This window comes from Pelodiscus sinensis, chromosome 10 (genome assembly GCF_049634645.1).
Source record: "Pelodiscus sinensis isolate JC-2024 chromosome 10, ASM4963464v1, whole genome shotgun sequence".
NCBI lineage: Eukaryota > Metazoa > Chordata > Testudines > Trionychidae > Pelodiscus > Pelodiscus sinensis.
Window position 1 is genome coordinate 7,540,932 of NC_134720.1, and position 16,550 is coordinate 7,557,481.

The window sequence follows — 16,550 nt, forward strand, 5'->3', positions numbered from 1 at the left end:
AGTTGAAACAGGTGATGGCAGTAGCTTTCTGAATTGCATTGAGGAGATCAAGCAAAAGAGGCGACAGGGGAGAAATAACAACAGGGCTTGAGGGAAAAGTGCACAGGCAGGTAGTCGACACCATGACTGACGGCAGGGCAAAGGAGAGAGAGGGTGATACCGCGATAAAGAAATGGTTTGTTTTCTGGTCTCCCGTGCTAATCTGCAGTCTCTGTGTTTGGATTTTATTAACCACAGTTTTGAAGCCTGCTGTTCATAATGCTTTAGATGATTAATAGGAATGTCGGTCATCCTGATAAGGATTAAGGTCTATAGAGCCAGGGCAGTTTATCGGGGTGACTGTATTGCTGAGAATCACAGGGCGGGGGGGCGTTCAAAGGCACAAAAGTGGCATTTATGCACCCGGTGCCCATGGACTGTAAAGAGGAGTTGGGTGCTGAGCTGCCTTTGAAAATCTCCCACATCATGTTCTTTCCTCCATCCCACTCTGAAACTGCTCGAGCTATCAGCTTATCTTTATGCAGATATGGGTCTCTGGGGAGCACAAGAATCTGGCAGGGATACTTTCCCCTCTTTAATAAATTGCGGGGCTTGCGTTTCAATTTTTTAAAGTATTCAAGTCACTGGAATATTAAGGAGACATCTGATCTCATGCATATTCCACATAAAACTACAGCACATGCCCTTCTTTAACGTGATCTCCTAACTACGGGAGACGTTTAGTCCACAGGGCTCATTTAGCTGTTTGAGTGTTTACTAAGCAACTTAGAGGAACTGCCCCCACCTCAGTGATCTCCAGCTGGCATGAGGCAGAGACTCTGCTGTGTTTGTTGGAACCTAATTAAACCTGTAACTTAGGTGAGATCATCTTGGGCTAGCTGGAGTTCCCATGGGACAGCAGAATGTCCCCTTTCAACCCCAAGACTTGCCGCATGTTGTTACGATTAAGCTATTTCTATCAGTTGCAGTTCCACACTCTGCACTCACAAGCTGACTTGCGATGAGGGATGCTACCAACGCATTGGGGCCAGAGCGCATTCTTCCTCAGACAAGTCCTGATGCTTCCCTCCCGCAGAAACCCCACAAGGAGAGTTCAGTGCAGTTAAAACCGCTGCAAGATTCACCCTCTGGGGTCAACATCAGAAGGGAGAGTGTTCAGCCCTGCAGAGATGGATGGCATGGCTGACAAAGCCCGCAGCCCCTTTCAGCATAACTATCAGAACTGGAAGGCAATCCCCACGGCCGGGCCATCTGCAGGCCTTGCTCCTCCAGCAGCCAGGCTCTGAGCTGTGCCTTACCATTTTCCTCATGGCTGCACACTGCTCCCTTCTGCAAGCTGGAGGGAACCACAGAGGGAAGTTAATCTTGCAGGTAGCAATCTCCTGTGCAGATTTCTGCTCAGAAATCTCCAATGTTAAGCTAGAGCAGGCCACCTAGAGGGGTTCCAAACCCTTCCACATCCCGGCATTGCTCCATTCCAGTATTAGGGGCATTCCCTTATCCCTAAACCTCCCTAAACCCACAGACATAGCACTCGTTCCCAAGATGCACTGGGGCACTTACTGAGACGTGTGCTTAGTAAGATGAGGGAGCACAGGGAATGCATTGATGAAGACAAATAGGATTTATTATACTGTTAAGACCATTCATTCAAGTACCCTGCCCTCAGCCTGGTCCAACACCTGAGGCAAAGCTTGCAAAGGGCACCTAATCGACTTTGTAATGTGCAGATGGAGAAAAAATCATTCCAGTGCCTCACAATGATGAAAAAGGACATCTGGTTGCATTGTTACTGCTTGCATACAAGTGCTGTAAGCACTGAGGATGCATTCAAACTTTTAAGACCACTGACAAGATCGAGAGAGAGAGAGAGTGAATTTCCCTCAATAAGGCACAGGAAAGCACTGAAAACCACGAACTACTCCCTTCACTGTGCCCATGTCTACACTGCAAGTAAATACCCACAGATGTCCTGCACCATCTGACCCTGGCTCAGGAGGCAGCGCTATAATACTGTGGGGGGGAGGGAAGACATTTAGGCTCTCAGACTCTTCCCCTTCACAGGGCACCAGCAGAGCCAGATTTCCAATTAGGCACAGCAGGCACATGCATGGAGGGGCAGGCTTTCTTGGGCAGCCATTCCTCTCCAAAATGATGTGAAACATGCTCAGCAGAACTTGATGTGCCTAGCGGCTCATTGGGTGTAAATCCAGACCTGAGACCCAGAGCCCAGGCTCCGGTCCCAGCCTGAATGTCTACACTGCAATTTTACAGCCCTGGAGCCCAACCCCAAGTCAGCTACTCCTGACCTGCTGCAGGGGTTGGACTGCACCATAGACATACTCTTATGCTCCATGGCACTCTTTTTGTGGGTCTGGATCCTCTGGTGAATTTAAATAATATGAAACCTACCATCTGTAGAAATAAACTGGGGAGGCAGATCCTGCCATCTAGTATTTAGAGAAGAGATCTGGGAGACAGGGGATCTGGGTTTGATTGCCACTAATTTCCTGTGAAACCCAGACTTCACCTGCCTATGCCTTACTCTATCTGTAACATGCTGATAGTAGTCACCACCTGCAGAAAGTCCCTTAACGGCAACAGCTTTAACGGGAGGATATGTGAATTGGTGTTTATATTACTCTACTAGAACGGGATGATACTGCCAATACTATATAGTTTGCATATTCAATGAAACTGAAATTAATTCTTGCACAACCGCTGTCAGAGAAAGAAGGACGCAGCATACACACCGGGAAATGAGATACGCCGCTTCCAGCCCACGCAGTCTAAGCCCGTTGGGGTGCTCTGGGAAAACGGATGCAGCTTCAGGGGAAGAATGTCAAAGGCAACTGGAGAAGTGATGGAGAGACTCATTCTAGCCTGCAAGAAAGAAAAGGAAAACTTCACGCTTAGCTATCTGGAAGTAAGAATTATGGGCTTCATCCTGAAATATTTCTGTCCAGGTGTATTGACTGCTGAGTTGAGCAAAGTAAGGGCTTGCAGGATCAGATGATTTATAGCTAGGGAGATGGGTCTGTCCCATCAGAAAGAGCCTTTAGAGACTCAAACAATGATAGAGAGGACAGAGCTGCAAGATGTCAGGGACAGAAAAAAGGGTTCACTAAGTCACGAGGGCACTTTGCACAGGTATAGGGCATCTGTTAACAGATACCACGTCAATCTCAATTTGCATCTGTTTTGCCCTAGAAAGACATGAAATTATTTCCCTTCTGTTGAAGACCCTCTGAGGGAAGAAAAAAAATGACGAGATTTCTTTTGAAAATTGTGCAATATATGGACTATCGCAAATATAGACTAATTCATCCCGAGACATTTTTACCCAATAAAAATTAATCACAGTCAGGTTCACCAGGAAAAACTGCTTCCCCCCCCATGAATAAAAATGGAGGAGGGACATTCACCAAGAGAAAAGGCAGTATTCACCTGCAATCCCCCTGCCCCCAAACCTGAAAGGAAAGTGAAATTTTTGTATTATCATTTTTTCCATAGCAACACATATTGTGCCCAATCCCCCCACCTCCACCCAGTGCCTTAAAATAGGAACTACCAGTTATAAACTTGAATTTGGCAAGGGACATGGGATGTGCTAGACTGAGCTGTATTAGTCTCAGATTGGGTTCTTTCTTCCCCGTAGAATTCAGTCCAAGGCTCAGCAATGCAATAGGTGGGAAGGAAACAGGCCTGAAGTACCCAGCTACCACGAGATGCAATGGAAATGTACTGAACTCAGTTTAAATTGGCATAGGAAGATCTCATGAGATTGAACAAGCCCTTTGGATCAACAGAGCATGTAAATGACCTGCTGCAGCCAAAATACTCGGCCCAGTGAGGAACCAGAGGAATGCTGCAAACAGAGTTTCTCTCAGCTAGTTCATCAGAACACAGATGGCAAGTACCAGGCTACAAACTGACAAAACTCTCTCAAATTAAAATATCCAAGAGATTAGCACACTGTGAAATGTGCTCAAAGACACTAAATGCTGGAGTGACCAGAGCACAAGCTAAGATTCCTTTCATTGCATTTTTTTAATTATTTCTCCATCCCGTGTCTCTCACTGCTGCTAACCAGGTAGAATATTAGTGACTGGGCGTGTAAATGAAACTAATGTGGCAGCAGCAAGTCGGCAATGGCTGCTCTCGTGGGTCTGGCAAGCCTTCCACCCACTACCATGACTTTCCCTTTCGTTTGCTGTGTCTGAGCTTTTTGCAGCAACAATATTCTCATCCTTCACCGAAACAACGGTCTGGGATTCTGAAGCTCAGTATTTGAACGAGGATCTTTCTTCTTTCCTGCTAGTCCACTAGTCTGTCACCACAAGCATAATCTTTGCTTCCTTGTTCACCCCACAATACCGTAAGTAACCAGCGTCTTGTTTCTTGCCAATTGCTTCTTTAAGAAAACAGGTTCTTAGCAAAATGACTACATTCCTCCAAAGGAAAAAAGCAAACCAACCACACTGCTCAGGTAGCTGAAAGCGATACTTTCCCATTCCAGTCCAAGGGGTTTACTCTATTGGCATACAGAGAACACAGCCAATGTTTTAGTGCCAATTGGTATCTCCAGAGTCACAGAGGAAACCCTGTGCAAATTAAGCTAAGCCTGCCTGCTTAGACAACAACAATGAAGTCCCACCGGGGGCACACCCACTTCGACAAGACAGCACAAAATAAGCAAAGCACAGAAATGCAAATGCCAAGCGTGACGTCTAGAATATTTACTCGGACACAGGGTAGAAGGTGTTGTTGTGCTGTTTAAACAAAGAACCGTGACTGTGCACACGCTACCATGTCACAACTAGTAAAGCAGAAGCTACAGGTCAAATACTGACAACTCCTTAGAAAAAGGCACTTGAGCTCTTCCTATGCCAGTAAGCTATTAAATACACCCCTAAAGGGGTCTACATTTGGAAAAGGCCTTTTACCACATCCCCATCTTAGTGATTCTTAAGATACACAAAAGGAGCCTCCTACCTGATCCACGCTCTGCTCCCACACACCTTAGCTATCCTCTGAGAGCACACCGGATACAACCACAATGCACGTGACCTGGCTACAATTATAGAGCTTAATAAAAGGATACTCTGTGTGGTAAGAGCGACACGTCCTCTTTATAATGAGAAATGGGTTGGTTTTGCATGCTTTAACACTCTCAGGGCCAAATTCCCTGTCCATTTAACTGACTCCTGAAATTAGTGGGATTGCCATGGTGCCACTAAGAAGATAATTTTGGCCTATACACCTTTCCTGGAACATAGGTGCTATAATTGTATTTAGCGCAATAGATTTCCTTGTGCAGTTGGTTAGCAATGTAATGGGAGAGGACAGCCTTACCATGTCCTGCGCAAGTTATTGGTGTTGACAGTTAACCCTGTAATCGTCACGAAGGCTTTTTTATTCGAGCGTCTCCAATTTTGTCTGCACGGTGGGGTACTGTGCTCTATGGGAGTGTGTTTTCTAAAAGGCAGTCATGTCTTGCCCATCGAGTGGTGCATGTAGGCCCAGCTGCCAAGCACTAGTGTGCCCTAGTGTGCTCTGATATAAGACTGCTTCAAGCAGCATGATGTTCAGGAGTGCCTGCGGGGTCTACACAGAGCAATTAATTTGTGAACACTGGAAATAACCCCCCACTCCCAGGGTATGTCTACACTACAAAGTTAGTTCGAACTAACAGACGTTAGTTCGAACTAACTTTGATAGGCGCTACACTAGCGCTCCGTTAGTTCGAACTTAATTCGAACTAGCGGAGCGCTTAGTTCGAACTAGGTAAACCTCATTTTACGAGGATTAAGCCTAGTTCGAACTAGCTAGTTCGAATTAAGGGCTGTGTAGACCCTTAATTCGAACTAGTGGGAGGCTAGCCCTCCCCAGGTTTCCCTGGTGGCCACTCTGGCCAACACCAGGGAAACTCGTCTGCCCCCCTCCCGGCCCCGGACCCCTTAAAGGGGCACGGGCTGGCTATGGTGCCCGTGCCAGGTGCAAGCCTGCCAGCACCCAGCCAGCAGACCCTGCACCTGGCACGGATCGAGCCAGCCACCCGATGCCCCCCAGCCCTCCCCCTCTTCCCGGGACCAGGCTGGCGGCTCCCGGGAGCTTGCCCGGGACCGCAAGAGGCGGGCACCCGCCTGGGCTAGTGCGGACATCGTGGACCTCGTCCACGATCTCCGCACTAGGCACAGGAAAGTGGCCGGCTTGGGCAGGAGAGCTGCCAGCCTGGCCACCCAGGAGCAGGTGTGCATGAAAATCAAGGGGGTCCACTGAGACCCCCGACCCTGAGCCCTGAGCTTACAACGGCCGTCCTGGGTCAGACCAAAGGTCCATCTAGCCCAGTAGCCTGTCTGCCGACAGCGGCCAACCCTAGGGACCCTGGAGGGGATGGACCGAAGACAGTGACCAAGCCATTTGTCTCGTGCCATCCCTCTCCAGCCTTCCACAAACCTTGGGCAGGGACACCACTCCTACCCCCTGGCTAATACCACTCCATGGACCCAACCTCCATGACTTGATCTCACGTCCCTTTAAACTCTGTTCTAGTTCTAGCCTTCACAGCCTCCTGCAGCAAGGAGTTCCACAGGTTGACTCTTTGCTTTGTGAAGAACAACTTTCTCTTACTAGTTTGAAGCCTGCTACCCATTCCTTTCCTTTGGTGTCCTCTAGTCCTTCTTTATGGGAACTAATGAAGAACTTTTCTGTATGCACCCTCTCCACCCAACTCCTGCTTTTAGAGACCTCTATCCTGTCCCCCCTCCGTCTCCTCTTTTCTAAGCTGAGAAGTCCCAGTCTCTTTAGCCTCTCTTCATATGGGACCTGTTCCCAACCCCTGATCATTGTAGTTGCCCTCCCCTCTCCCAGCCTCTCTCTTCCCCTCTCCCACCTCCTTTTCCCAGTCTCCCCCAGTTTTGTTCAATAAAGACAGATTCCATTTTTGACCACAATTGTCCTTTTATTTTGTACATCAAGAAAAGGGGCTAGGGAAGGGTAAGTGGAAGGAGGTGAGGGAGGAATGGGGTACGAGCCCCCGATGGGGAGGACTGGGCTGGCTCTGCGGGCTTCTGGGGGTGGAAGCTCTCCTGCAGCCCCCCAATTGGCCCCTCTCCCCAGATGGCAGCCTGCGGCAAGTGCAGCTGGGCTGATGGCCGAGTGGTGTGATGAGCCCAGTGTGGGCACTCCGGGCACTCCAAGCCAGGACTGGTTTTCAAGCGGGGCACCCCTGAGAACTGTCTGTCCGGGGTGGGGGTCGGGTCCCTTTAAGCGCAGCCCTCGGCTAGCCTGAGACAGCATCTCCACGCTCTAAGTCCTCCTCTGATGCCCTACCGGCACTGCTTCCGGCCATCCTTAAGCCCTGTTCAGGGTCCACTTAATGTGGACATGCTAGTTCGAATTAGCAAAACGCTAATTCGAACTAGTTTTTAGTTCTAGACGCGTTAGTTCGAATTAGCTTAGTTCGAATTAACTAATTCGAACTAAGTTAGTTCGAACTAACTCTGTAGTGTAGATATACCCCCAGTGTAGAGAACCCTTAAGGTTCTGTTGTTTCACACATGTAAAATGTGTGTGCTTAGCATGAGGCTCTGAGGGGGGCACCGACTGAGCCTGCTTAGGAAGGTGGGAGAATCAGATTTGCTTTTTCAAATAGTCAAGGGATTAAGAGGAATATTGCTCACCGTTCGCTATTTCCTTTCAGACCATACAATGGAATTGTCTGGCTAAAGCACCCCTCGGCTGTCCCTTTTCCAGCTTCCTCAGAAGCCCAGCAGCAAGGCACTTGGGTTCTGCTGAATTACTCAGAAGCTACGTTCTGCCAGATGCAGGTCTGACAGCAGTCAAATCCGCCAGGCAGGGTTTAACAATTCGTGGCAATAGAGCAGGGAAGAGACTGGTAATAGACGTTGCTAAAGCCACTCCTCCAAAAGGATTCTGGAAACAGATGGAGGGTCACAGATTTGCATTGCCCCCTAAAGAATCAATGGATTACACAGGACTGATTGTGCTCTAGTTTTCTGAATATACGATCTCATTAAAATACACGTATGACACTCCAGACTGCATGGCAAGACCTTTCCTTCTGTAAATGAATGCAAGTTAGTGACTGGGCAAAATGAGACTGATTCACCAAAAATGGTGAGAATTTTTCTCATTCAGCTTCAGGGGTATTAATCTCCAAGGCTAGCTGTGACCAGTTACATGTCAACACTTTAAAACAGGAGATCAGCACATACTCAGGTTGTAAAGGGCTGCATTTCATTGTAAGTGACAGCTGGGGACAGCTTCATTTTGGACTCTGGAGAAGTGGACTCTCCTCATTCAAGGCAGGTCAGCACCTTACCAGACCTGAGCAAAGCAAAAACCAACGGTGACAGGGTATGCCTGTCTTCACGCTCTACACACTGCTCAATTTTTGTATAAAGTATGTCTTGAGAGGTGTTATCTGAAAACTCACTTGCTGAACAGGAATAACAGGACAAAATCCACGTGGCAGCCTTATAGGTGAAGCTATAAACACAAGCTGAAATCATGACTAAAAGTGTCAGAGGCAAAAGGTGAGCTGACACCTCCACCAGGTGTAAACAAGTGGCTATTTTTTGACTGGAGACAGAGAAGGGGCAAAAATCCACAATTTAGCAAAGAAACTGCAGGGTGTTTCTTTACACCCAGATTGCCTGTTGCCTTGCTGCTAGCTGGAAATATTTTTCAGGAGGGAGACTAAAACTATAAAATTCAGAGGCAAGCACCTGACCATCACATTCACGACATCTGAAGAGACAAAGGAAGCATCCATTAGGCTCGGGGGAGAGGTTTTGACGGAAAGGTTTTGGTAAGTAAGACTGTTAATTGCATATAGTGAGAAAATTTTCCTTTGAATCTCATAAAGTTTGTTAAATTAGGCACCAGTCAGTGTTTTATCTTTATTTTTCTTGTAACCATTTCTGACTTTTATGCCTAATTACTTATATTCACTTCAGAACTCTTTCTGTGCAGTTAATTAACCAATGTTTCCTCTTTATCTAATCCAGTCTGTTCAAATTAAAGTATCCAGGTAACGCCATTTTGGGTAACAAATTGTGTGCACATTATTCCTTTAAATTCTGCAATGAGAATAACATATCTGTCCTGTCCAGAGGGCTGGGCAGTATAAGACATATATCTCTGGGGGAAGATCTGGGACTGAGGGCGCATGGGCTCACCTGGCAGCAAGGTTCCCTCCAAGCTACGCAGCAGCATGGCCCTGAAGCTGCTTAATGAGCCCTGTCCCATCAGGCGCTCAGGAATCCACGCACAAAGCTGGCTGGCTGGGGGAGGAGTACGTCTTCCTCAGCTACAGCAGCACCACCCTGCTGAGGACAGAGCAGCGAGTCTCTCCCAGGCACTAGGGACACGTCTCCTCTCTACCAGCTGAGAGAGACTGGCTGCTCTGTATTCAGCAGAGAGCTGCTGCTGTAGGTAAAGGTGCATAACTTAGAGCCAATGTGAGGCCAGATGGGATCAGAACACACAGATATCACCGGGAGTAGCCTACCTGCTGGTGGCTGCTTGTCAGCAGTGCATCTTGGAGGCTGCAATATCAAAGGGTTGTAAACAGCACTCCAGGTTACAAGGCAGGAGTCACACAGTTTGTATTGGCCCAGAGTGTACCCTGGTAGGTCACACCAATGTTTCTGGTCGTTTAACTGGCATTTATAATTCTCACTTGTGTTTAAAAGCAGGTTTTTGAGAATTTAACTCCCCCCATCCTCCACACACACAGGCTGCATCTAGACTGGCAAGTTTTTCTGCAAAAGCAGTTGCTTTTGCGGAAAAACTTGCCAGCTATCTACACTGGCCACTTGATTTTGCGCAAAAGCACTGACATTCTACTGTCCAAAATCAGTGCTTCTTGCGCAAATGCTTTGACGTTCCCGTTCGGGCAAAAGCCCTTTTCTGGAAATGTTTTTGCGCAAAAGGGCCAGTGTAGACAGCTAAAAACTATTTTGCACAAAAAAGCCCCGATGGTGAAAATGGTGATCGGGGCTTTCTTGCACAAAACCGCGTCTAGATTGGCACGGACGCTTTTCCACAAAAAGTGTCCGTGCCAATCTAGACGCTCTTTTCCGCAAATGCTTTTAACGAAAAAACTTTTCCATTAAAAGCATTTGCAGAAAATCATGCCAGTCTAGACGTAGCCACAGAGTCTGATTGCCGGCCCTTCATAATATTACCTATCCCTTTTCCTTCATTGGTTATATGTTCCTAGAATGAAGCCAAAGAATAATAAGCAATTCTTACTGCTGAAAATCGAGGCTGCATTTACTGTTTTACCCAGTCTGTCTAATTTATTTGCTTTTCCAACAGTGCATCATTGCATCACATTGTACGCTGACCTGACATTGACTTAACACAATGCGACCCGTCCTAACCAAGCAATGCACCCCAAGGCATCCATGTGTCAGAAAACATCAGCCTTGCCACTTATACCTCAAAGATCACACTCAGTGGCATTGTCTGGGTTCAGTCAGAGTCACAACTGACAGCAAATGCCTTTCAAGACTCCTTTTGTGAGAATTATTCCTCTTTATAGAAGTATTCTACTATAACCCTTCCAAACATGGCAGTTTATGATAATGACACCCTGACATTCTGGGCCATTTCTGAAGAATACTGCTTTCTTAAGCTTGCTATGGGTATGTCTACACAGAAGGGCAAAAATTGAATTAATGCAATTTCAGCTATGTTAATTGTGTAGCTGACATCGAAATAGCTTAATTTAGTAATGGGTAATGGGTACAAAGCAGGAAGTCAAAGGAAGAACACTCTTCCTTCGACTTCCCTTACTCCTCATGAAATGAGGGTTACAGTAGTCAGTGTAAGAAGTCCTCCAGCTTGACACACTTTGTTATTTCGGGATCACATCAGTTATTCTAAAATAACGCTGCTGTGTAGACATACCCTATATGGGTTCCCTAGTTCGAACTAGGGAGACTAATTTAGGCATTCGAAATTGCAAATGAAGCCCAGGATTTAAATATCCCGGGCTTTATTTGCATCTTCCCGTCTGGGCATCATTTTAAAATCCCCTTAGTCCGAACTAACTACCCGCGGCTACACGCAGCCGTCAAACGTTAACTTGAACTAAGTCCTTAGTTCGAGTTACCTCGTGGAATGTAACAGTTAACTCGAACTAAGGACTTAGTTCGAGTTAATGTTTGATGGCCGTGTGTAGCCGCGGGCAGTTAGTTCGGACTAGGGGAATTTAAAAATGGCACCCGACCTAACTGGTCCACAGATCTCAAAAGTGCTCCACAGAATCAACAACCCTTTCATGCCAAGACTGTCTAGGAAGATTAGAATTCATAATCGCCCTTTTCATGCACTTAGCTCATTCTGTGGTCCAGTTAGATGTGATCACAAAGTCCACCATTTGCCTGCCACACACCTACCAATCTGCCTGTTGTATTTCTATTCCTCCTGCACTTCTCCTCTAGGACAGGAAGATAAGGTGACTTCCTAGTGAATGAGACAGAATACCCTCTAGACATAGGAGTGAACAGAAGGAGCAGGAGTAGCTTTTACACTTACACAGCTGATTGCAGTTTAAAGTTAGCAGCAGAAAAAGAAAGTGGAAAAGTTTAATGAAGAAAATATTTATGGGTAGCCATAGACTTTCACCCAGAGAGCAGATGAGTAGAATGAAGAACATCTGAGATTCAAGGGAAAAGTAAAAGATGATGAAATAATCCATCACCCTTTCTACAAGCTTCAACATTCTAAATGATGATTACAATGTGTTGCAGCATTAATTATATTCTCATCATGCTTTGCACACGCTTTCTCATGCCTTTAACGCATTTTACTGCCTTTTGTTTAGAATGAGTCTATGTATGTCTGAAAACAACAGTCAGTTAGGGTATGTCTACACTTGCCCCCTAGTTCGGACTAGGGAGGCAAATGAACCATAACGAAGTTGCAAATCAAGCACGGGATTTAAATATCCCACACTTGATTAGTATAATCGCGGCCAGTCACCATTTTAAAATGCAGGTCGCTCTATTTAACTCACCACGTATAGTTGCAATGAGGAGTAACCGTTAATTCGATGGAAGGGTTTTAAATCGGACTACCGCGGCTACCGTGGCTACACATGGCGAGTTAAATCGGGTGACCGGCATTTTAAAATGGTGACCGGTCGCGATTATGCTAATCAAACGTGGGATATTTAAATCCTGCGCTTGATTTGCAACTTCGGTATGCTTCATTTGACTCCCTAGTCCGAACTAGGGAGCAAGTGTAGACATATCCTTATTTCCCTGGGACTTTAAATAATGCTGGAAATAACACAATTGTTTTTTTCTAAAATACATCAGAAAGGTACATCGTATGCTAGGATGTCGGTCCCTGAGCTAGTAGCATGGTTCATTGTCAGGAGACCCTGCCACTAGCAAGCCTGAGTTCACAAAGCTCATGGCACCGAGGGTTAACAGTGCATCACAGGTTTGGGACTAGTATTTGCTGGGGCCCGTCTGTGGTAGAACCAGCAAATGACTCAATGTTGTGTGTGCCCACAGAAATTTGGCAGGCGGAATTCTTGTGAGGAGAGAATGGAGGATAACATTTCATCAGCTCTGCTTTTAGAATCAATCTGGCTATCTTAATTGTGTTAATATAGACCAAAAATGGGCCTAAAGCCCCCAGTCTTGCCAGCACTGAGGGAAAAGCTGAACGTTAGGCATTTGAGAAGAAGTCAACAGGATGCTTGTGTGTGTGTAACTTTAAGCTTAAATTAAGCTTGAGGGTTTGTGAGATCAGGGCCCAAATTCTTAAAGACCATTTCTTCAATGTAATGGCAGGCAGAAACACTGTTAGCATTTCTATGGCAAGCCTACACTATGGGCTAAAATTGACCCAAGAAATACAGTTCCAGCTATGTGAATAATGTAGCTGGAGACAACATACTTTAGGTGGATTACCTGTGGTGTCTACACTGCACTGGGTTGAGAGGAGAAACTCTACTATTAACCTACCTTGCATGTCTCATTCCAGTGGAGTACCAGAGTCAATGGGAGTGCATTGGGCAGTTGATTTAGCAAGTCTTCACTAGACCTGATAAATCAACCTCTGGTGGATCAATTGCTGCAGTGTCAATCTATGTGGTAGTGGAGACAAGCCCTAAGTGTCTATGTCATGAAAGGGAAATAATAAACGTGGCAAACTCCCAGCACAGAGTCCCTGACAGGCACTTTTTTGTTTGAAAGCCTACATCCTCCTACCGAAGCTAGGCCTAAAGCATTTCCATTTTATTAGCAGAAGGCTGCATACAGGTGCCTCCTTTCTGAATCTACTTTAGCTCTCCACAAATGTTGCTCTTGGATTCACAAGTGGCTCTCACTCATGTTAATGGGAGCCTTGGTCTTGCCTCCGGAGTTGAGCATTGCTATCTCTGAGAGTCCAAGGGGCCACGACGACTTTTGTAACAAGCAGTAATAACACATCTTCTAAAGACATTACCAATGGTCAGTAATCGGAGCAATTTTCAAACCAATATTCTCCATGTACAATCTGCCCCAAAGAGTTTCTGTTAAATGCTTCTTGCACTCTTTCCCTCTGGGAGTCAATGGGAGTGTTGCCCGAGTAAGGAGTGCAACAGTTGACTAATAAGCTAAGGAACAGGAGGGCCTCTGTTTGAAGTGGCGTAGCTGCCTCAGGGAATAACACAGCACAATAGCAGATTTCATTAGTGAAGAAGACGGATTTGTCCCCCCCTCCTTCTGTCTCTCCAACCCAGACTCTATCGCTCTCCAATGCACGCCACATGACAGAGCAGAAATCGCATGCTTTTAACAACAAAACAAGACAATTGCAGGGCTGGTGAGAAGTTCATTTTACACACATAGTCGCCACAGACCAGAGGCAAAAAGGGAAGCTGACAGAGCTGGCAGGAGATGCAGCCTGAAGAGAGAAGGTGATGACAGCAAAAAGAAGCAGCTGGAGAAGAGGAAGAGGACAGTGTCAGAGAAGAGAGGAAGGATGAGGTCCATTTTCTTACTTTTAACTGATCTTCTGGAAGGTTCCTCAATTGTATCTCTCTCTCCAGCTGTGTTGCCTTCTCTAGATTCCTTTTCCGATTCCTCTCCAGCCACATGTCGTCACAGCTGAAGCACTTGTATAGGGGTTTCAGTCTCTTCGGCTCTGGCACCTTCTTGGCTTTTTCATCTGGGGCGAGGAAGGGGAGCATCCAGATTTTGCTCTCAATGCTGGAGAATGGCCGCGGGGACAGCGGGATCTGAGGGGACCTCTTTTTGCGATGCAGAACCCACTTCTCACTTGGCCTCTTTTCAGGTGGCATTTGACTTTGTTGTTGGGGATCCTGTGTTATAAGCAGCAGGTGAAAACACAGGGTGTTTTTTAATCACGGCTGAATGGCTGATTGCAAAGCTCAGTGCAAGGCCTCAGAACCACCTGGGGGGCTGGGCCTTTACTTGAGCTCTGGAAGACTAAAAGCCCATCCCACTAGCCCCACCTCCACACAAAAACCGGAGAGCCTGACCAGGGCAGCGGTGATGGCATCTTACAGAGGTAACTCACAAGGTGTTGCACTGATTTCATTTATCTTGTTTATTTTAAAGGCCCGGTAGAAGCTTGAAGCAGAAAACGGGTCCCATAAGAGGAAAGGAAGGAAAAACACTGTGGTGCTAAAACAAAAATAATGTAATGAGCCATTTGCTGGCTTTGGAAAACAGAGTTAATGGGGAAACAGATCAGTGATGTTCTGAGCCTGCCAAAATTTCTCCTTTTAAAATACTGTATAGTGCCTGCTTCCCACGCTACATGGCACACAAAGCATACCCCGCATGCTGGCGGAGGAGCCTGTGGCCAGTCACAAGCTAGTCCCGGGTTTGTTACAATAGTGCTACTGCTAGGATTTGGGTCACTCTATATTTATTATTATTGCAATATTATTGATAAAGGTGTAGACAGTCGTACCCTCGCTTGCTGTCTGTGCTTTCCCCACCATCCCTTAGCTGGGAGAGGCATCAGAACCCCCTCGGTGCCTGCTGGTCTCACAGGAGTCCAGTACTTTGATGTTGCACTTTATGTTATCAGTGCTACTTGTCTGATATTTAGCCAAGGAGTTAGGAAATTACAGGATGGGGGCAGGGTGTATAGGTGCTGACTTCACTCTGTTTCTCTTTCCATGTGCTATTATGCTCTCTCTCTCTCACACACACACACCAGTTTTTTCACAGGGGCTCCTTAAATATTGAGATGTGGCAAGGCATTTCACCATTAATCCAGAGGGCATCCATTATAGGTAAGACAAGAGATCAGTGACACGAGGGCAGGAGTAATCTCAGAGGAAAAGAGGCAACGTACGTCCCCCATGTGAGGGAGGGTTGGTTTCTAGAGAGACCAGGATCTCTCTGCTATCCCCCAGGTTGTTTGAAGAACTCAGATACTACAAGCTCTTTGAAAATAGTAATTTTCAATCTCTGCTTAAACCAGGGCGGCATGTAAACAGCCCTGTGCCAGCTCACCTCTGGCAACGTGACACAGCCTTACCGATACTGATGCAAACGTAGCGAGGGAGGTGTACGCCTGAGATACGGGAGACCTTAGACCCCAGCACCTCAAGGAAGATCTGGGAAACAGGTGAGGGAGGAGAGAGGGGAAGAGGGGATGTATTGGGACTGTCTTTTATTGCCTGCTGGAGAACTTATTTACATAACTAAATTAAAACATGAAAAAAAGCCCAGATAGATGAAATTACTCTAAGGCCCATCTGATGTGATCCTCTGGCCCCAAGGCAAACACTCAGCTGTGCAGAACTGGGTCACTCTAGACTCTTGGTTTCAACATAAATTCTTCTCTCTTTGAAACTTAGTTACAAATTGTTAATTTCTGAGGGGAAGTTGGAGGTTTTGGTTCTTTTACATAAGAATTCTACATATATCCATGTGGTTCACCACCTCTCCAGTTCTACTGCCTACTACTCAGATATAGGAGGAAAATTAGTCTGCATCTAGTGCTGGACTGTATTTACTGACATTTTTATGTAGCAGTGGGTGTACTGAGGTATAGTTCCGAATATATATTTAATTGTCAAATGCATACTGCAAAGACTCTGTATGTTAAACCTTCTTATCTATAATGCAGGATTCAGAGCTACCTCAAACTTACAATGTCCTTATCAAAATTCCTAAAATAAATCTAACTAGCAGTCAAAGGTCTTTAATGTGTTGGAATTCATATCTTGGAAGTGAGGACTGTTATCTTGGGGTACGTCTAGACTACATGGCTCCGTCGACGGAGCCATGTAGATTTGTTTGTTCGGCAAAGGGAAATGAAGCCGCAATTTAAATAATTGCGGCTTCATTTAAATTTAAATGGCTGCCCCTCTCTGCCGATCAGCTGTTTGTCAGCAGATCAGGGCAGTCTGGACGCTCCCCTGTCGACATGAAAGCCCTTTATCGACCTGCCTGGTAAACCTCATCCTATGAGGCATAACGAGGAGGTCGATAAAGGGCTTTCAGGTCAGGGCGGGAGCGTCCAGACTAGCA

At 46.3% G+C, this 16,550-nt stretch overlaps 1 protein-coding gene across 1 annotated transcript in view; it reads right to left on the reverse strand.

Annotated features, from left to right (window-relative positions):
* LOC102450331 (uncharacterized) overlaps positions 1–16,550 on the reverse strand; it is a 317,538-nt gene that overhangs the window by 154,427 nt on the left and 146,561 nt on the right. The window contains 2 exon segments of the mRNA XM_006125203.4: positions 2,754–2,883; positions 14,039–14,359. Coding sequence (XP_006125265.2) covers positions 2,754–2,883; positions 14,039–14,359 — 451 coding nt within the window.